We start from the raw sequence: 21,520 nt of genomic DNA on the forward strand, positions 1-21,520 counted from the left end.
GTCTTGACTGGTCTGGTTTATGCAAACGGGTGTCATTTCGACAGTATCTATATTCTATAACATTTCATTTCGTTCACAATCTACGTCAGACAACACTTCATTGGCTGACTGTTTTGCTACTTTTGTCTTTTTTATCCATACTATCTCATGAATGTATGAAACAAAAGCTTGGAAACTCCTTTTACTGATAGGTATTGTACAAACCACGGAGTCGAAAACATCTCTCAACAAACATCAGTTAAAAGTAAACAACCATCTTTTCATATATTTACAATGATCAGAAGTTCGTAACAAATGGCACCGATCACAAACAATTCGAACACTTTCGTTAAAAATTAAGATAAAAGATCAATCTACATCTGCAATGCATGAATACTTAATGCAAAATGTCTTCTTTATTCCTTGATCTTAGCCAAAAGTGCATCGCAGGTCTTCTTGGCATCGCCCAGCAGCATAGAAGTGTTTGGTTTGTAGAAAATTGGATTGTCGACCGCAGCATATCCAACACCAAGTGAACGTTTCATTACAACAACCTGCAACGGGAGAAATATCGTTAGATACCCAAAACAAGACTTCAGCATTTAATATCTATGCATACCTGATCGGCCTTCCATACACGCAAAACAGGCATTCCCGCAATAATCGAGTTCGGATCGTCCTCAGCGGCACTGTTCACAGTATCGTTTGCTCCAATTACCAGCACCAAGTCAGTTTCGGAGAAGTCGTCGTTGATTTCTTCCATCTCCAACACATCATCGTATGGTACTCCAGCCTCAGCAAGAAGCACGTTCAACTGACCAGGCATACGTCCGGCCACTGGATGAATACCGAAACGAACTTTTTTACCGCGGGACTTCAAAACATTCACCATTTCAGCAATTGGGTACTGAGCCTTTGCCACACACAGTCCGTATCCAGGGGTGATTATAATGTTCTTGGAGTTATTGATCATCTCAATGACACCATCAACGTTGACTTCGGTGTGAGTTCCTACAATCTCTGCCGGTTTTCCTCCTCCGGTGGACGAGGTACCATAACCACCCAAAATAACGTTAGGAAGGGACCGGTTCATAGCTTTGCACATGATATAGGATAGAATGGCACCAGATGAGCCAATCAAAGCTCCAACGATGGTCATAAGGTTGTTGTTGAGCATGAACCCTTCAGCACAAAGGGCCCATCCTGAGTAAGAGTTCAAAACCGTAATGACAACTGGCATATCGGCACCGCCAATAGCTGCTGTAAGAGTGACTCCCATAGCAGTTGATAAAGCAGCAGTGGTTCCCAGCAAACCAAGACCTCCGGCCATGGTGGGCTCCATATAGAACATTCCCATGGCTCCCAAATTACCGGCCAATAAACCAGCGTTGATCATGTGCCGTCCTGGTAGAAGCAGGGGAGCTGAATTCAGAATACCCTGTAGCTTTCCGTAGGCCACCAACGAACCACTAAATGTGACTCCTCCGATATAGGTTCCCAAGAACAGAGCGGTCTTCAAAACGTTAGCAGCTGGATCGGTAGCCAACGTAGGAAAATCATGCATGTAAGTAGCTACACAGGTGAGCACAGCAGCCGCACCCACCAGACTGTGGAAGGCAGCTACCAACTGAGGAAGATCAGTGATCTGGATTCGTTTAGCGATGATCGAACCCAAAAGTCCACCAATACCAGCAACGCCTCCCATCTGCATCAAAACCTCAGTACTTGGTGCCATATGACCAAGAGTAGCGGCGATACCCCCAGTAACTCCAATCTTTAAAGTAACAACGTTTTATTATTTAGTGATGAGTTAAGTACCTCATTTCTAAACCTAGAATCTTACCATTCCAAGAGTATTGCCCAAACGTGAAGTCTTTTGAGATGACAATCCAACCAAGGCGCCGATACAGCACAAACTAGACGCTAGGTATGCCATCTGATGAATTTCGGGCATCTGCTGAAGAGCTGCTAGTCCGTAGCCTCCCAAAAATACAGCAGCGGGAATTCCGTACAGATAATTGTGCTCTGGCGGGTCAGTCGGTCTTTTGAACATATCCAACATACGCTGTGTGACTAGGAATCCTCCAAAGATATTGATGAACGATATCAAAGCCGCACTCGCTGCTAATGTTTCAATTGTGTTGCTGGGCATAACACCACCTCCCATCAGAAGTAATCCACCGACTGCTGTTATTCCAGAGATGGCATTCGTAACGGACATCAATGGAGAATGCAAAGCCGGAGTTACACCCCATACTGTGTGATAACCAACGATACCGGACATGGCAAACGTGGTCATCATCGTAGTAAATGCCGGATTTGGAGAGATTGCACCCAAACCCAAAAGACCTCCAAAGCCAGAAGTATAAAGCAGACTGTTCTGTAGTGTATCATTGAATGAATTCGGAGGAGCTGGTTCGGCTTTCTTGGCAGGAGATGCAGCTGCTGCTACTGCTGGTGGTGGTTTGGCAGATACTGCAATTACTGGAGGAGGCCACATTAAATTACCGTTTTGTAGAACAATACTTCCACGGACAACTTCATCATCCATCCGGATATCGAAATGGTCCTTTTCACCAATTGAAAGCAGAAACTTTGAAATGTTATTAGCGTAAAGCGTTGAGCTTTGAGTTGGTAGACGACTTGGAAAGTCTGTCAATCCAATATGGACTACATCGTGGATGACCTTAACTTCACCCGGAACCGTAGTGGCAATGTTTCCTCCAGCTTCAGCAGCCAAATCTACCACAACACTACCGGGTTTCATGGACTTGATCATTTCTTCTGTTATGAGTCTGAAAAAAAAAGGTCAGTTGTAATCAAATCAATTAATTAAAGTGTATTCGAATAAAACTCACGTCGGAGCTTTCTTGCCAGGAATCAAGGCAGTTGAAATTATGACGTCCACTTCTTTACACTGCTTTGCGAACAGATCCATTTCAGCCTCAATGAACTCCTTGCTCATTTCTTTACTGTAACCGCCAGCGGTTGATCCATCTTCTTCGATGTTAATCGTTAGGAATTCGGCTCCCATGCTTTCTACCTGCTCCTTAACGGCTGGTCGGGTATCGAACGCACGCACAATGGCACCCATTCCACGTGCTTGGCCAATGGCGGCCAGACCCGCTACACCGCCTCCAATGACGAGAATCTTAGCCGGTGGCACTTTTCCGGCGGCAGTGATTTGACCCGTAAAAAACCTAGGGAAATGATTGGCAGCTTCTATCACCGCTCTGTAACCGGAAATATTGGCCATCGAAGATAAAGCGTCGAATACTTGCGCTCGCGAAATACGTGGAATGGCATCCATAGCTAAGGAGAAACATTTTCTATCAATAACTCATAAGAAACAATGAAAGTAAAATTGTTCTTACCAAAAGCCGTGATCTTTCGCTGGGAAAGTTTCCCGATCAAATCCTTATTTTGCGTGGGATACAGGAAGGAAATCAGGGTGGAGTTCTCTTTTAACACAGGAATTTCATTATCGCTCGGCTGCCTCACTTTGAGAACGATATCTGAAGGCATTTGGTGGATTATTTAGATAAAAATTTGAACATTTTGGAAAATTCTTCTACACTTACCTGACTGGAAAGCCTGAGTTTGGTCTACAATTTTGGCTCCAGCTGAAATGTAATCATTGTCGCGAAATTTAGCCTCCACACCCGCTCCAGCTTCTACGTTAACATTGAAGCCTTTCTTAACCAAAGTGGCCGTAACAGCAGGAGTGATGGCAACACTGGAATGATTTTAGAAAAGAGGAGCAATAAAATTCTCCATTAAGTCCGTCCCTTTTACGTCTTTTGACTTTTTTAAGCCACACTGCAATAATTTTCTTCTTCATTGATTCTGAATTCTGGATCTGCATTCTAAATCTGCAATTCATTACTTCATTCATTCATTCATTCATTCATTACTACAATCGTGGAGATTTTTCGCGAAAATTCCGAAACATGAAAAGAATTGTATTTCAATACATAAGGAAGAGAATTTGCTGCAATCTGTTTTGTAAACGACATAATCAGTCAGCCCAAGTTTGCTTATTTACTTAATCAACTAAACTTTTATTGGAACAAGAAATCTGTTGAATTTAACCTCTGCCCGGACCAACTTGTCCAATGAATTGTATGATGTCTAGTTGAAGGTAAAGTTAGTTAAAATTTTCTTTAATTTGATTTTTTCCAAATCAATAGATTTGATGAATTGAAAATATGGTTTTTTCGTCTGTGTTCTTTACTTAATATTCCTGAATTCTCTAATTCATTTCAAATAATCTCTAATGCTTAAAAATTTTAAAATCAGTAGGGGAGAATGAGGATACTTGATCCCTGGGGATACTTGATTCCTTAGCTATATCTCGAAACTGGAATGTCTTACAAAGACCAAATGTTCTAGAAAAATGTGCCAAAATGAGCAAAATAACAATGCTTGTAGTTTAAAAAATTTTAACAAAATAATTGTTTGAGTAATTGAACTTTGTTTGAAAAATTTCACAAAATGTAACTTGAAGATCTTTTTTCATCACTTTAAAATGTTCCTTACATGGGAAAATTATGAAAAAAATATTTGTTCCAATGTATCAATCGTTCGAACGTAAAATGAACTTCATAATGCCATATTTTCAAAGCAATGGAAAACTCTCAACTTTTTTCAGAAAAAGTTTTCTAAAATGTTGATTATGGGTACAATTGATCCCCTAGAGTTGGGTACAATTGATCCCCCTTCCAAACGGCATATTCTTCTTCTGAATTGATCGTTAAGATTGCTGATTACGAAATTACTAATATTTATCCAAAAACTAATATTTATCAAACAATTGTCTGAAGAAAAGAGCAAAAATAATTAATTTTCTCTTAATTATAAAAAATAGCGCCTTTAAGTATGCAATGTTATTAGCGTTGAGACAAAGTTATAGAATTTGCTTCTTATGTCTGCTATAAGTTGTGAAATGAGACAAACATGACCAAAATAGTCAATTAACATTCTATCTTGGGGTTTTGTTTGATTTTTATACAAGGATTAGGGCTTCCTGAATAAAAGATCAAGTCTCTTTCAATAGGGGATCAAGTCTCCCCTAACTTCAGAAAAATCGCAATTTTTTTACTCCCACGAAAATGCTTCTAGTTCATCAACGGGTTCAAGTATAGTTCTAGTTTTTGGAGCATAAAAACTTGAAGTTACAAGCTGTCAGAAAATGTCAAAGACGGCGAGTTGCTAAATTTTTACAAAAAGATATGGTGAAAATAAGAAAAGAGGATCAAGTATCCCCACTCTCCCCTACCTATTTTCAAATTTTAAACACCCTTTTATGGCACTCCAAAACTTAAAACTGCGTTCACCGGCCCCCTAGAAGTTCTCAACGTTTCCCAGGGGGTGGTAGGGACCAATTAAGCCACTTAACTTTTTTCAAAAATAGTTCGAAAATTTCCTCGATTAACCCTAATTTACGGTATGATGAATTTATCAATATATGTATGGGAACTAGGTACAAAATGCGCAGAGCGGACAAGATGCACCACCATCAGTATTTCACTTATCACTTTGCCCCTAACGGAATGGAAATCAAAAAGCCTTTCATAATTTGACTAATAAGATTTGTATTATTGGTGTAAGTGTTCCAGTTTATATATACAGTACCGTTCATAATTGTACAGACATTGGAAGCACGTGTACAGTCACTTCGATTTTGAACTTCCATAACTTTTTACTCTGATACTTCCTGTTTAAGTTTTCTGCGTAGGATAGATCAACTATCGCACTATTAAAACACTAATTTTAGTTTTCTAAAGGGCTTGTGATATAGCTCATTTGGCAAGCCTGTTGTCTCCTGAGCCGATGTCCGCGAGTTCGAGCCCAAGAGCAAACATCGAACACAGTTGTACCGGATAAGTTTTTCAATAACGATCCGCCAACTGCACCGTTGATATAGTTGCGAATGCGATAAAGATGGTAAATCGACTATAATCGAAACAAAAAAAAGCTTTCTTAACACTATTTGTAGTTATTCGAAGTCTAAGAAAAAAAAGTCCGAAAAACCATGCTTCGGGGAAAAGACTGTAAGTCTGTTAATAAGTGCTCGAAGAAAAATTCACTTAGTGCCTGAAAAAGCTGAAGTTAGCTTCCTTTAAATAACCGTCGAGAGTTCTGTATTTCGTGTTTTATAAATCTAAAGATGCCAAAATGTCACAAATTACGTCAACTTTGCAATTCACTTTTCAAAAAATTTCTACTGTGACTAGGACAGTTTTGGCGGTTGATTCTTTAAAAAGTACGTTTTTACACCACTTTTCTACACTTTTGGTGGCCATGATCATAAAATTTTTTTAAAAAATATTTCCATATGCGCAACACTTCAGCTTTTTCAGGCACTAAGTGAATTTTTATTCAAGCACTTATTAACAGACTTACAATCTTTTCCCCGAAGCATGTTTTTTCGGACTTTTTTTCTTAGACTTCGAATAACTTTAAAATCGATATTTGAAGCTCAATATTGTCTGAGAACTATATTTGAGTCACGTTACAAGCTTTCCGAAAATATAAATTTTGTAAAAATCGGTTAAGAAACTAGAGAGTTTTAGCGTAAAAGGTGTTAGGGGTTATTTGACCCCCGGCGGTATAAATAGGTATATACAGAGTGCCGGTATGTTTAGTGTTAAATTTGTGTTACCTAAGATACAGTCATTCTACGAAAATCGGACTTTTTGAACTTTCACCATTCAAACTGCAATATCTCAAAAACCACGCTACGCTTTCTATTGATATTTTATCGAATGATTGTTGAAATATAAAGTTAGCAAGTCTGAAATTTTTGAAAAGTTCTAGGGATGGGATACGCGAGGTACAATATTTCAGGCACGAACATAAAAATGCGATTTCTATAAAATTTTGGACGAGGGCTGAGTACTATGCTCAAGCACCACCAGAACGGGTGAATGCCGACTTGCGAATAAGAGCGGCAAATTCTTATTATAATTTTCATAAGATGCGTCTTATGAACAACTTTTTGGAAAATTGTTTTTAATAAGATTCTAATGATTTTTTTTTTCAATTTTCATTTCTATATCTTATAAAAAATAAAAGAAACGACATTGTGAAAATAAAATTAACACAATCATTCATTCCAAAATTGTGAAGATAAAAATATTGATATTTGAAATAATATTTTTCTGATGCAGTTTTCTTCAAACTCTTTTTCAAAATGGACGTTAGAGATAACGACTGTTAAATTACCATAAAAACTAAATAACTCACTTTAATGAGATGTATTGATATTCTACATGGTTTTATTTCAATGAGAAAAAAAATCTCAAATTGCTATAGACAAGAATAATTTGAACTGAAATCGATCCTTTATGTTTAGAAAACTTTGATAATTAAATCTCATGATCAAAATTTATTGGTTCAAAACGTTTTCATCACTGAAAACATTTTTTCTCCGTGATAAAATCGAAAATGTACTGTACAGCCAACCAGAAATCGAATATGAAATATTTAGAGCTTAACTATTATTTAATAGTTTTAATTTTTAAAACCTTTTCAAATTTTCTAAATTCAAGTTAATACGTTAAAAGTAAAACACAAGAGATTCCAGCAAAAGTAGAGATAGTTTGATTGAAACTTACACGTTCATATGAATTTTTAGCATCAAAAAGGATTTTTTTGTTTCGATTATAGTCGTTTTACCATCTTTCTGGCATTCGCAACTTGTCAAAATGAAATGAATAGTATTTATAAAAGCTGTTTCAATATATATTGGGTTTATTCAATATAAGAATTGGTGTTTCGATAGATTTAAATTCATCTCCAGAACTTAATTTCTACATTCATAATTATAACACAAGGAATCAAAATTCTCATTTCCGGGGTGCAAAGACTTTGAAAACTCATTTTGACTTATTTAGGGGCACTGAATGCAAATTTGTATTTTCGTTTCCGGTAAAACTTTGACAAATACATTTTTTAGCAGAAGTGTAAAATATCAAAAAGATTTATAAAAAAAGATTTTGACTAAATGATCAATTTTTTTTGTAGAGAAACGAATCCAACTGAAATTTCAGAGACTAGACTGCCGTTCTAAGCAAGATTGTCCCATGTGGAAAAACGTGCAAACGAGAAAAACGCGATTGAAATATCAGCTATATTTCCAATTTTTCTCTCAAACTAAAAATTCATCGACAGTTTTTTCGTAGTGAACAGTTCAAGTTGATCATTTAACAATGCTTTCTGCCAAAAAAATTACATTTCCTACAAAAAAAAGGCAAATTAGAGCCTAAAATGCTCCGTGTGACACTTTTGCGTTGAATCAGAACGCATGCCGATGCTAGTTCTACGAAAAACTGTCACACGGCTAAAATTTTTCTATCATTTTAAAAGCTTGCGTAGTTTATTTTTCTCCCAAAAACTCATGCTAAACCGTAATTTGAGAAATACGTTCCTCTTTGTTTATAAAAATATATAGTTGAGTATGGATCCTGTAAATAGTGCCTACCGAAAAGTGTTTAGTGAAAATTTCTCTGAATAAAACACTCAAGGCTTCTCGCTCCTCCTCTGCCCTCTGTTTTAGTGTTCTGTTCAGTGAATAACATTAAATTCAACAGTTTGAACTCATCTTAAGACGATTTTTTGATAAAATTTGCATTTTTCATAGAATTTTCTCAAGTGTGACATTCTTGCGTAGAACTATTAACATAGAGACAACCACCTTGATGAAAATTTCGTATAAGTTCAGAACAAAGTATACTTGTTTTGGTTTTTATTCGAAAGTTAACACTAAAAGAGACCGTTTCCAGCAAAAAAGTGAAAATGACCCAAAAGTCACATGGGACATTCTTGCTTAGAACGGCAGTAGATAAGATGAAAATTAATGTTGAAAAACATGAGGCGCAAGATGGGGGTTCAAGTCCTACAGGGAGACAAGACGAATTTTTTTCGCATGTTTTTCAACATTAATTTTCATCTTGTCTAGTCCCTGAAATTTCAACTAACAGTTGGATTCATTTCTCTACAAAAAAAAGTTTCGCTGACTGAATGTTTGAGTCAAGACCCATCTCTGGGTCATAATTTAAAAATTAATGATCAATTTTGCTGAAACTGTGAGCAATTAATCGTGACTTCTGGGCGACAAGTTTATGTAAATGATGATGATGATGGCCCACCTCCACTCCAGTAAGCATGTTTCCTTGTTTTGTAAAATACCGGAATTTTGAAAACCTTTTAATCCAAAATCAATCTTGGAATTTTTTAATACACAAGTGAAAAAGCTTTTGAGCGTTCACAAAGATGTGAAATAGATCCAAATTTTCAGTATCAAATTCTTAACTAAACAAACCTTCCTTTTGTGATGTTCAATTTTCAGACAAAAATGTTAAATTTTTTTTTCAAATAATTTTATCTTTGGAATAATATTAGGGTAACGGACTTATTTTGGACCGGGTACATATTTTGGACCACCTTGATGCTTTTTCCAATAATTCTCTCATAAATTATGTTTATTATGAAAATTTTGAGCAAATATAGATAAAGTTACTTCATATGATTCTAATCATATCTAATATTCCATTTAAATTAGCTGATCAGGGAGAGAAAATTGAAAATAAAATATTGATTTTTCACAATTGGGCCGAATCAAGCCCATTTCAGGAGGACGTGCCATTATTGGTGTCAACCTCCAAGAGGTTTTCTGCAACCCGGTAGCAACGCAGCCGGGCGTTCGCTATCAGAAAATAAACAAACACAAATACCAACCTGGATGGCAACAATGGGTGCGAAAATCAGTAAGTAGATAAAAACGCAACCAATCAAAACATCTAAAATACCGACCGAAATAGCAACGTCCGGTGGGTTTGATCTTAGGGACTTATTTTGGACCACTCAACATATCCTTGGTATTAAACTTGTGTTAAATGTTCATGAACGTTATAAGACGTTTTACGACGATATGAAAAGAATTATGCACACTATTTCTATCGCTTATTATAAATAAAATTTGAAATTTTGGCATTATTTTATTTTATTAACTCGTTAAAGCCCAAATCCGCCTATAGACGGGGTTCACTCCAATCGGCAAAAATCATGCCAAACATTCTTTTAACTTACTTTTTGTGCACTATGCTTTAAATTTCGTTAATCTAATAACCCACCTTAAATTCAATTGTTTGATAAGCAGTTGCCAAAATCTACAGCTTAAAGAAGCTTGAAAAAACTTGAAAAAATGGACACGCACCAAGGTTTTATGCAGTCATTATTTTTAATGCTTCATGAAAAATAATTGACAATTTTGTCTAGAAGGCACAACCACTAAGGGTTGGTTTTCGAGAAAAAAAATCATCTTTGTTAGGTAGAAAAGACGAAATATGAACCTTGTTCAAAGGAGGGGTTGGGAAAAAACAACGAAAAATCGGCAAATTTGTTACAAGTTTAATTTTTGTAATAGTTGAAATATCTCAGTTAATAGTAGAACAATTTAAACGAAAAATATATTGAACTATACCTATAAGATAGCCTTAACAAGTTTCAAAACTAAGGAAAAAATTGTTGAAATAATTTAAAATTACAAGCAAAAAAGTAACCGAAAATCTAGTTTTTCAGCCCCTGTGGTTATGCAATTTTTGAAAGAAAAAAGCCTTTGGAAAATTTACTCCATTGTTAATTTTTAGTCGTAGAAAAAAAGTTCTTTTAAAGTTAATACTGAACTTTTGTAAATTTTTCAGAGAACACTGCAGAACAAATTTCGTCGAGATTGCAATGTGCTGTCGGAATTTCCAAAATATTTGAAACAAACTGTATAAAGGAGGAATTTTTCAATTTTTTCTCTATTTTTATCGAAAATTACTGTTTTTAAGCATAAGAAGTTGTAGTAACAAAAACAGGTGGTTGTAGTAAGAAATATTCAAACAAGTGTACTTTAAGTGACTGGGGTAAAGTTGAAAAAAGTTAGTTCAGAAATGAATTAACATGAATAAACAAAACTTGACTAAAAGAATAAGAAAGGAAAAGATTAACTGAATTAGTCGCATAATTGCGCATCAATAGCTGTCGTAAATATAGCAAAGTTTAGAAAAAAAAACTTATTTGGTTTAAGGGTGGTCCAAAATAGGTCCAGAGGGTGGTCTAAAATAGAATCCTGGTGGTCCAAAATACCGATCAGAGTAATGATCGAAGAAACGAGTTTTTAGGCTTAAATCTTGATACATTGCAACAAACGACGATATGTTACGATAGAAAAGGTCTTGATACTTGTAATGAACGCAGAAAGCAGTCAAAAATTGTAAAATATACTTTATTTCAGAAAATAGTATAGCCACTTCCCAAAGCGGTCCAAAATAGGTCCGTTACCCTATCTATTGGGACAGTTTTAACGGAGTTCTTGTAGCAAAGCAAATAAACTCGTTTCGAATGTTAGCAGCTCAAAGCTGTAGAAAAAGTTTATATTTAGGATAGGTTTAAGACTTATAAATTAAATAAATTCGACTTACAATTCAGTATTCGACTTCTTATCCAACTGTTCCACAACCGATTTCACTAAAGAATTATATTCCTAGCATGTAATTTATTTATTAATAACCGCTTTTTTCACAGCGAATTCGAAGGCCACAATTACCTTTCTGAGTCGTAAATTCACTAAAAAACTCAACTACGCATAGAAAAATATGCACAGTTTTTTTTATTCAGGGAATTCGCCACTTTGTAGCATTCTTTCCTAAAATCTCGATTTAACTCTAAACTGATAAGTTTCGAAATAACTAAACACCACAAAACAAGAAGTGATAAACAAAATCTGACAAAAAAAATCAAGTTTAAGACGCAAAAATCCCCCAAAATCAGTTTGCCTAAGTTTTTTAATTCTCTTTTGAATTAAAACTATCCCGTTATCAGTCGACTATTTTTTCGAGAACAAGACAATCTATTAAGCTAAGCGTTCGGAAGATCTTATAGTGATTTTTGACTAACACTGTTGTATTTTAAGATCTTCACCAATTATATCACCATAACTGCTTTCAGCTGTTTAATACAATAATATTGAAATTTTCAGTTAAAATCCAGATTGAGGTTTGATCCTGAATGTTTGGCTATTCCAATTGCAATTGATTTAAACTTTTCAGAATAGTAATAACTATCGGAATAAATTCTTTAAAAAGCTTTTAAAGTGACCATTCTAAACTACCAGATCTACAAATTACGAAAATTTTCTTTTTATTCAATTTTTTTCGCAGGAATGATGATTCGTTGGTTGGTCTATAAAATTTATAGATTTTTAACAAAATATTTCTATATTTAATATAGAAATATATTGTTAAAAATTTTCATTATTCTTCTCTTATTTCATATTTTTCGAAATACATCTTATTTGGTTCAGTGGAATTCAAGGGCAGCAGCTGTACTGTACAGCTTATATTGAAGATTCATTTGAAGCACCTCGCTCTTTCCTTTCGCTCTCTCAAAATTATCGGTTTATAACCGGAAAAAAATTACGTTCCCTAATATGACTGATTTGTGAAAATTTAGAAAATCACCCCATCCGAAACAGGTTTTTCGGTTTTGTTATTATTCTAGCCCCCGTTATTCTGGCTGTCGTAAAAATCGTAAAAAACTAAACATTTATTTAAACGTGGAAAAAATATTTAATGTTAAAAAAAAAGGTTGATTAGCTAGTAGCTCTTGAAATATTTTCTTCATTTAATAAATAAGATAAACTGATGTATTGTGTATTGTGGGCAACACCAGAAAGACTGGACAAGTAAAGCAAACTATTATCTGGCTCAAACAGAAAACTCAAATTGGCCTGAATTGTCTTTATCTGTTTTTTTTTTTTTTTTTTTTTTTTGTAATTTAAAACGATTCGAACGACAAGTTGACAAGTTTCGATAAGAAATGAAAATTTGAGGTTTTTGGGTTTGGTCACTTTGTATTAGTTTTTTGCTCGAATAATCACTGGATGCTGCTTGATTTATTCCAGTTTTGTGTAATAAAAACAAAACCAAATGCCCAGGTTTTGCTAGGTTTTTAAAATAGTTGTATTGGTTTGCCCAACAAAAAACAAAAATGTGTGAAAAATTCTTCAATTCTTATTCTATGAGCCCCCGTTAACTTCCATTATAGTGAAACTTTAATTTAAATCTTCTCATTTCCATTCTTTTTGGCTAGATTTCTAGAGTTTAAAGCAGTATGATTAAAAAAATGCTATAATTTTTTAACCTCGGAGGCGATCTTAAACCGGGGTGCCCAGGGCAATGATCCCCATTTCCCCCCTTAATCCGGGCTTGCTTAAAGCTTCTATGCCATCGCTAATTTGTTCAAAACTTAAAATTTTCATAGATTCGTTTCATATTTTTCATTCAAAACATCCTTCCTTTGCGTTGTAAGCCTATGATCATGTGCTCATGATCATGTTGATTTTTTTATATTAAGTTTTTTATGCATTAATGTTGTTTCTACATATACCTATAACAAAAACTTACCGCCTCTCGTTGGTCCATCTTTCCTTGGGAACACCAATAACGAGGTTTTTGTACGGAATACCGGTGATGGCCGTGGCCGGTTTGCCATCCTTCTGGAGTAGTTTAACGCTCCCGCTGAACAGACGCAGCGGATGCGTGGGCTTCGTTGGCACCTGGAGGATTGAGTTACCCCCACATGCGCTTCGGCAAAGCAACAAAACGCCACGCGTCATACCGAATCAGCTATCAGTAGTAGCTAGCTTATTGTGAGCTCGTTTTGGCTTTTTTTAAAAATATTTTGATTGATGAGTACGGTAAGAGTATGTGTCGTATATCACTGCCAGAGATCGCTCGACGGCTATATGGGCCTTATCGTTCCCAAACAAAGCTTCTTCTTTCTCATCCACAGGTGACCGAACTGCGGGCAAAAAAAATTGAAAAGCAAGAGAGAGAAAGGAAGAAATTAGGTATTTTTTCTATTGCTTAGAACATAAAACCGGACAGTTTTTTTTTCTTACGGTTATCAGTATAATTTGAACGCGTCCACGATGCAAAGGTTTACGAAGTCCGAGTATTGCGAGTAAAAAACTGATCTGATATTATCCCAATTTAGCGAGGCTTTTCAGAATTGTTGAGCCTTGTTAAGCCTGGATAAAAGGGATTTTGGCTAAGCACGCGCCTTATTTGACGACGGACGATCGAAGCTTCTAAAAACGGGTTAAAATTTTTAAATAGATGTTCTTGAGACTATCAATTCCGTAACAGGGAGTAATTTGCATTTCGCTATCAGTTATGATTAAACGTTACAGTAAACATGGACGTGTAGGAAGCTGAATGCCTAAAGCGACCACCATTAAAGAATAAACGTGTGTAAAGTTATTTTTACCGACTCACAGTAACATCTCACTTTTCATCCATTTTCCCTTTCATCTCACCCATGCATAAGAACGCATCCCGAAAACATGTTACATTTTTACCTTTTGTGTAGTGTATCAGAAACACCTCCACCTTCCTGGTTGTGTGTGTCAAGATGCAACAAACCGGAAACGTTGCCTCGAATGCACTAAGATGATAAGTATGTTGTAAATGGACGGTGGAAATATGCAAAGTTATAAAAAAATAAAAAGTTGACCCTACAAGGCTCTTTTGCCAAATAAATGCAACCGGCAAGTGTCTCCTCGGAGTCACTGTACTCGACTGATGTGACCGGATTCTCCGGGGGGAGCTGATCGCAAAGATGACGACGGCGTCGCGCTGGTGAAGGCGTCGTCGTCGTCATCACCGTCAGTTCACAGATGCGCTCTCTCCTGCGTCGAAGTTGCTCTCCCTGTGTGCGGATGTATGTATGTAGACGTCCGACGTTTGAATGTAAGGCACGCATCGTTCCGATCCGACACCACATCAGCAAAGCCGGCCGGCTGGTTTCTCTAGCCGGTTTTTGTTTTTTTTCGTTGGCCATTTAGACAGAATTTCTCAAGTGCATAGCGAAAAAACGGAAAAATACTAATTTGATGAACTTTTTAGAGAACTCAGATCCTAAAATGATTAACATGATTCCGACACAAAATCTCTATTTGAAACACAATGAAAATACATATTTACCATATTCATGAAACAATTAGCCTTCGAACGAAAAAGTACTCTGACATACTGAGCGCTTTGGAAAGCACGACAAAATTGATGCCAGGGTGTTTGTAGGTTTTATAGCGCGACAAGTTGAAAATCCGATAGAAATATTATTGTTTCTCGGTTTGAAGCAGTGATTTCGGGTTTTAAGCACAATCATTTGAAGATCGATCCAAATTTGCGATAATTACTAACGGGAAATAAGAATATTGGACAAAACGTACCATACTCAACCAACCAAAAGTCGCATTTTTACTTAAAGATGAAATTCCGATATTCACATTTGGCTGAAAAAATGGTTTACGGGAGCTTCAGGTGACTCATGTCACGTAAAAGTTGCTCAGAAACTTCCATCGCTCTTTGATAGGTTAAAATATTGATAACGAACTTCTAAGTGCTTTTAATACAACTTCTTTCAAGAAGGTCGATAACGTTCGCTAAACACTGTCTAACGCACCATCAAAGATACTTCTAGGAGTTTTAAAGAACTTTTTTGGGAATTCTAAGCGACAAGTCAAAAATGTTTGTCAATTTTTTTTGGGAAGGTTTTGGTTTCGTTTTTATCAGTACTGATATTTACAATGAAATGCAACGCAAAAAAAAAAGAAAAAATCGTTGAAGGTTGAAATATGGAAAATGTATTTAAAAAAAATCAGATATTAGTAATTTTAACCCCCATCCGCATCAGATTTCATTATTCTAATCAGCACTAGGAGTGTCAATTTGACACTACAAGCTCCAATCGTTATAACTTTTGGCGTGTTCAACCGATCTTAACAAAACTTATACCATAGAAACCTTGTAATGTCATATGAAAGCTGAAGTTTCATGAAGCCACGAAATATTTTTTTAAAATTTTTTTAATGAACCGACCATGCAAAAAGTAAAAAAAAATCATGAAGCCAAGAAATATTTTTTTTAATTTTTATTTAATGAAATGGTCGCAAAAAGTAAAAAAAGTGGTCTGAAAAACCTACTTTTCATTCGATTGCTAGTAAATACTGTTTGAGCGATGGTAGAGTTTTTGAAAAAAATATAACTAGGGAAGGAGCGGGCTATATGCGCCTATTATGCAGAACACTGATTTAATCAAATATCACATCGAATATGTGTACAAAACCTATATACACGTGTGCAGGCATCTGTTTTCTATACATTGGAATAATTTTTATGTAAAAATTTTCTTCTGTTTCCAAGAAAACGATTTTATTATAAGTGTTGTCTAAAATGCCGAACCTCAAACCGTGCGGGCTAAATGCGCCTATTTATTTTTTGAACAAAATTTCTGATTTTTGGGCAATATTTCTGTATAATTTCATTGAAACTGCTAGAAAGTAATAATTTCCGTACGACAAAGCTGAAGTTTTATAAAAATCTATGTATATTATAATTTTATGGAATAAAACAAAAGTTAGGGTTGCCATACTATGAAGGCAGTTCATCCATAAGAAAAACTTTATCAAATCTGTTTTTAGATCTTCAATTCTCTCTTAAGATGATATTCAGAGCAGTTTGGACCAATCAAAAGTATATTTATTGGAAAGCAAATGGGTGGGGATTTGGGCAGTCATGGTCCTGTTGGCCTTACCATCCTTTTTGAAAACTCTCTTGACGTTATATCGTTCTATGGGGCGAAGCTGGGGGCAGTTTTGTGAGTTAATATCTTTCTCAACGAAATCTACATCGTTCTCCTCAAACCATCTAAGAATAGATTTAGCGTAATGGGCTGACGCTAAATCCGGCCAGATGGTGGAGTCGTATGTTTCTTATATAGTGGCAGCAACCTTTTCTGCAAACACTCCTTTTGGTAGATATCGGCATATATTGTTCCTTTTGTAAAGAAACTCGCCAACTTCAATCCGCAGGAGCAGATTGCCTGCCACACAAACGCTTTCTGGCCAAATTTTTCCACCTTAATCGACTTCTAGTGGTCAATCACATCCTCCCCAATAGCTGCAGTGTAGAATTGTGGTTTCATCGTCCATGAGAATGCACGCAACTGGCTTCTGCAAAATCCAATGATAACGCTTCCGGGTTCTCGTTTTGGCTCGTGATTTTTATTCAGCCGTTTGTTTGGACACTTTCTGCTTCTTGTATGTCTTCAGGTTGTTCCGCTTCTTGATCCGCTGTACCATTCCGATCGATGTCCCAGCTTTTTTCGCCAAATCCCGTATGGATAGCGATCGATTCCGGTTGATGAGGTTGATTACCTTTCGGTCCAGATTTGGGTCAAATGGTCCTGGTTTTCTGCCTCTTCCTGGCAAATCATCGAACGTATAGTGTTCCCCGAACTTGTGGTTGATGGATGTTACGCTAGCCGGATGAATGCCGAAACGTTTCGCCACTTCATTCATAGCCCTTCTCTCTCATCTAATGGCGTTTTTTATTTATTCCGGATTTGGCTCTGGAACCGTCCGAATAAAAAAACGACTTTCGGGTTTCGAGTTTTTCCATACGTAGGTGTGCGTGAGAACGAGCGCAATGTAAACATGCAGCTGTCATTTTGTTCTCCATTCTGGATTTCTTCACACTAGCCCTCCAATAGGAGCACCCAGCTCCGAACAGAAAGAAGAAGAAGAAGGATTTCTTCACTCGGTTCTTCACATCCGGATTGCCTTTTTTCGTGTTCGAATTGCACTGGACAGCAGGTAGTACGATTTTGCTTGGCTGAGAGGTTCAAAATCGCGGCAATAATCATTTTCCCGTTCATTATTTCAACTGTTTTGCTTTCAGCCAAAAACAGCTGTTCAATGTTTTGACAACAACGTTGAGAGTATTGGTGAACTTCTAGCAAAACTGACTTTCTTCTCAGGGCGACTCCGTCCGTTTTTCGAGCGAACCTAGGTTGCCTCTAGAGCAGTGGTTTTCAAAGTGGTCCCTACCGCCCCCCTGGGGGCGTTGAGAGCTTTCAGGGGGGCGGTGAGCTCAATTTTGAAATTTGGGGGGCGTTGGAAGAGCTCAGGGGGCAGTGAAGTCGTAAATTTCATTTTCTCAAGTCACGAAACAACAGATAACAACGAGAAAGTTTGATGCAAAACAATCAAATTACGTTACAGAACTAAACATCAGGTTCAAGACTCATATATCTTTAATTTCACAGAGCTGTTAATTAATTTTTGTCAGTAACTCAATAATTTTTTTTTCAAAAAATGTACTTAAAAGTTTTTTTTTTTTAAATTGTCACAGATTTTGTATTTTTGCATGTTGATCTTGTTTTGTGAGATTATTTAGGGTTAAACTAAAATAAAGAAATTTTAGATGGCAATGCTTGATAATCTTTGAAATATACTGTTTCAAAAAGTCTGCTACTAGGTGAGGCAAATATAAATAGCTGCAGCATTTTTGCAGCCTTTTTTTACTTTTCCAAAACAAAAATGAGCAGATTTTAAAAAGAGTTGTAATTGTTTAACATGAAAAATAATGTCGCATCCAACACGCAGAAAAATATATTTTAAAAATAATAAGATTTCGGCCAAAAATAATAAAATTTTTGGTTGGGAAAATGCACAAATATATTTTTGATAACACTGACAAAATATATCGATTCGATTTAAACTTATCGTTTGATTGAAACAAAAATACACCTTTTTTAAAAATGAATCGAAATTTCTGCCAAAACAATAAAACAGAACTGGGTTGAGAACTACAAAAATTTTATTTTCGGAAAAATAAATCATTAAGGGGTTCAAAATGATAAAACTTTGTGCTGAAAGCATTTTGTTTTTATTTTAAATTTAAAAATATGTTGGTTTGAAGAATTTTCGGATCTATTAATACAATCAAAAACAAATTTGTGATATATTTTCTTTATTCGCATATTTCTTTAAAAATCGCTAATGGAAAATTAAATAAATTACCATTCCGGAATTCCGGCCGACATTGGGGACTGCTTCCGTTTTTTTCTTGATGCAGGATAAAGGGCTCGACTCGCTTTTGTAATCACTTTCTGCTTCCGGATGCTGCAGTAGCGACCATCTCCGACTGCTACACAAGTGTTGCATAACTGGAGTAGGCACGATGGCAAGTTTCGTCTTGGCCGGAATGATGTCCTTCCGGATCTTGATGTTCTTTTTTGGGCCCCAACCGTCTTCCGGATGGGTGGCACCTGCACCGTGTCTAATTTTTTCATTAGATCGAGGCACTGAGGACCCGGGCTTACGTCCATCCTATTCCGGCCTTATAGCACTGTACGGGCAGCAATGTTACTGTGACGGTGATCTACTGTACTGTGACTGTTGTTGTTCGGACGACGATGAAAACTTGTCATTATTTTTTTTCTTTTTTCAATTTATCGTTTTTTAGTTACATGTACATCGAATAACCCCAATATTGGTTTCAAATTAAACCAATTTTTTAATGCATGTAATAAAAAATGAGTGTGTACAAATAACAAAATTTTTCGATTATCTATATTCAAATTTTTTGTGAAAGCTATTCAAAAATCTGCTTTTAAAATACAAAATAAAATAACAAAACGTTTTGTTGAAACCATACCCCATTCTTTTTCTGCGTGAAACAAAACCATGTAGAAGGCATGCTCAGTTTAATGAAATTTGCCAACATGTTCAATGAAAAACTTTCTAAAAGACTTAAAAAAGTTTTTATAATGGTCATTTTTATGAAACAAAATTTGTTACCCACTCATTGGTCGGTGATTAAATCAGATAAATTTGACATTTTAGCATTTTTTTTGTTTTCCAGCACTGGGTCTGCTAAACAGAAGAAACCTTAAAAAAAATCTGTTCAAAAGGCGTCATCTGTGATTTAGTGATAGTATTTTTGGAAGGAAAATATGTAAGATTTTTGTAAGTAAGAGAATTTTTACTTTAGGTTTTTATTTGCTCATCTTTATTTCGATCGATTCAAAAAATCAATTGTGTCATTTGCCATGGATAGACTTTTCGGTTATCACAAAAATAGCCGAAATGCAGCTATTGGAACCTAGTTTAAACTGGTATATAAAATTTTGTTAACCAAAATTTAAGATATCTGATTTATATATCAAAACATTCTAATCGATCAGTTTAAGTAATTGCCCAGAAAACTTTACAAAGAATTTAGTGTTTACTGGAGGTTTGAAGCAGTATGAAGTCCTTGGAGCCAAAAGAGTATAAGTTAAGGTTGCCAGATTACCCGGTTTCATCCGGGTTTGCCCGGATATTCAATACAAAATTTGGGAACAGTTTGGCCCGGCCCGGTTGCCCGGATTTCATTTGAAAAAGCCCGTATTTTGCCCGGATTAGTTCATTTTATTTGGCAAATCAAACAACAACAAAAAACAAATTGTGTTGTAATTTTTTTTTTATTTATGCCTCCAAAACGCATTTGTGCGCAGGGTGCCACTCGGCAATTGTTAACTGGACTAGTGCGATGCTAATAAACAGAACCATTTATGCAAGCTTGGGAGGACTTACAATCAAAGCCACACCAACGAAGGGATGTCCCCAAGGCGGGGTTCTATCACCGTTGTTGTGGTCCTTGATAGTGGATGACCTCCTAAACAAACTTGTATCCATGGGATTCGAAGTTATTGGCTTTGCAGACGACGTAGTTATTATAGTTCGGGGAAAACATGAGAATGTGCTGTCTAATAGAATGCAAACTGCACTCAACTACGCACTATTTTGGTGCAGGGAAGAGGGACTAAACATAAACCCTTCCAAAACTACTGTGATAGCATTCACTAGGAGACGAAAAATTACACTAAAACCTCTAACTTTAGATGGGGAAGTGTTAAACCTCGAATCACAAGTGAAATATTTAGGCATAGTACTAGACTCAAAGCTATCATGGAACCCACAGATAGAGCATGTAATCGCTAAGGCTACAACAGCTCTATGGGTCTGCCTCAAAGGAGTAGGGAAAAAATGGGGACTACAGCCGAAAATTATCTACTGGATATTTGCAGCTATTATAAGACCCAAAATCTCTTATGCCTCCTTAGTATGGTGGACCAAAACTATGCAAATTACGGCCCAGAAAAAACTAGCGAAGCTCCAAAGACTAGCAACGCTAGCTATAACTGGCGCAAAGCGAAGCACACCGAATGAGGCTCTAAATGCACTACTAAATATTCTGCCTCTACATCAATTCATTGAGTTAGAGGCGGAACGTAGTGCCTTGAGACTCTCCAAACACAAAACTCTCTATGAAGGAGATCTTACAGGACACCTCAAAATCCTAAAGAAATTTAAATTAAACTCACTTATTGTGAAAAATGATGACTGGATGGAGCCCATTTTCAACCTAGACATACCATACAATGTAACTATCAATGATAGGGACGTGTGGGAGTCAGGTGGACCTGCGGTTCCTCCCAGATCGATCCTATTCTTCACTGATGGGTCAAAAATGGATAATAGAACTGGGGCAGGGGTTTTTGGACCTAGACTCAGGATCTCAATTCCTATGGGAAACTGGCCAACAGTATTCCAAGCTGAAATTCAAGCAATTCTAGAATGCACTTTAGCCTGTTTGAAAAG

At 36.2% G+C, this 21,520-nt stretch overlaps 1 protein-coding gene across 2 annotated transcripts; it reads right to left on the reverse strand.

Annotated features, from left to right (window-relative positions):
* Window positions 1-238: 238 nt before the first annotated feature.
* On the reverse strand, window positions 239-14,625 carry LOC129738827 (NAD(P) transhydrogenase, mitochondrial-like). 2 transcript variants are annotated; one of them, XM_055730128.1, is made up of 9 exons: window positions 14,390-14,625; window positions 13,931-14,119; window positions 13,434-13,830; window positions 3,561-3,715; window positions 3,354-3,494; window positions 2,838-3,291; window positions 1,823-2,774; window positions 599-1,753; window positions 239-533 (listed from the first exon to the last, which is right to left on the reverse strand). In XM_055730128.1, the coding sequence occupies exons 3-9, from the start codon at window positions 13,643-13,645 to the stop codon at window positions 396-398; spliced, it is 3,207 nt and encodes a 1,068-aa protein (XP_055586103.1). In that variant the 5' UTR covers window positions 13,646-13,830; window positions 13,931-14,119; window positions 14,390-14,625; the 3' UTR covers window positions 239-395. The 2 variants fall into 2 exon arrangements, with proteins under 2 accessions (XP_055586103.1, XP_055586104.1); XM_055730129.1 differs by lacking the exon at window positions 13,931-14,119 and having other exon boundaries at window positions 14,390-14,475; window positions 14,550-14,593.
* Between the last annotated feature and the right edge of the window lie 6,895 nt (window positions 14,626-21,520).

Source organism: Uranotaenia lowii, chromosome 1 (genome assembly GCF_029784155.1).
Source record: "Uranotaenia lowii strain MFRU-FL chromosome 1, ASM2978415v1, whole genome shotgun sequence".
NCBI lineage: Eukaryota > Metazoa > Arthropoda > Insecta > Diptera > Culicidae > Uranotaenia > Uranotaenia lowii.

Bases quoted from the DNA above. Each gene is read 5' to 3' on its own strand.
- LOC129738827 (XM_055730128.1), bottom strand. From the start codon at position 13,645: ATGACGCGTGGCGTTTTGTTGCTTTGCCGAAGCGCATGTGGGGGTAAC. The intron at 2,775-2,837 runs GTGAGTTTTATT...TTTTTTTTTCAG, and splicing joins CCTGGCAAGAAAGCTCCGAC to ACTCATAACAGAAGAAATGA. The intron at 1,754-1,822 runs GTAAGATTCTAG...GTTACTTTAAAG, and splicing joins TGGGCAATACTCTTGGAATG to ATTGGAGTTACTGGGGGTAT.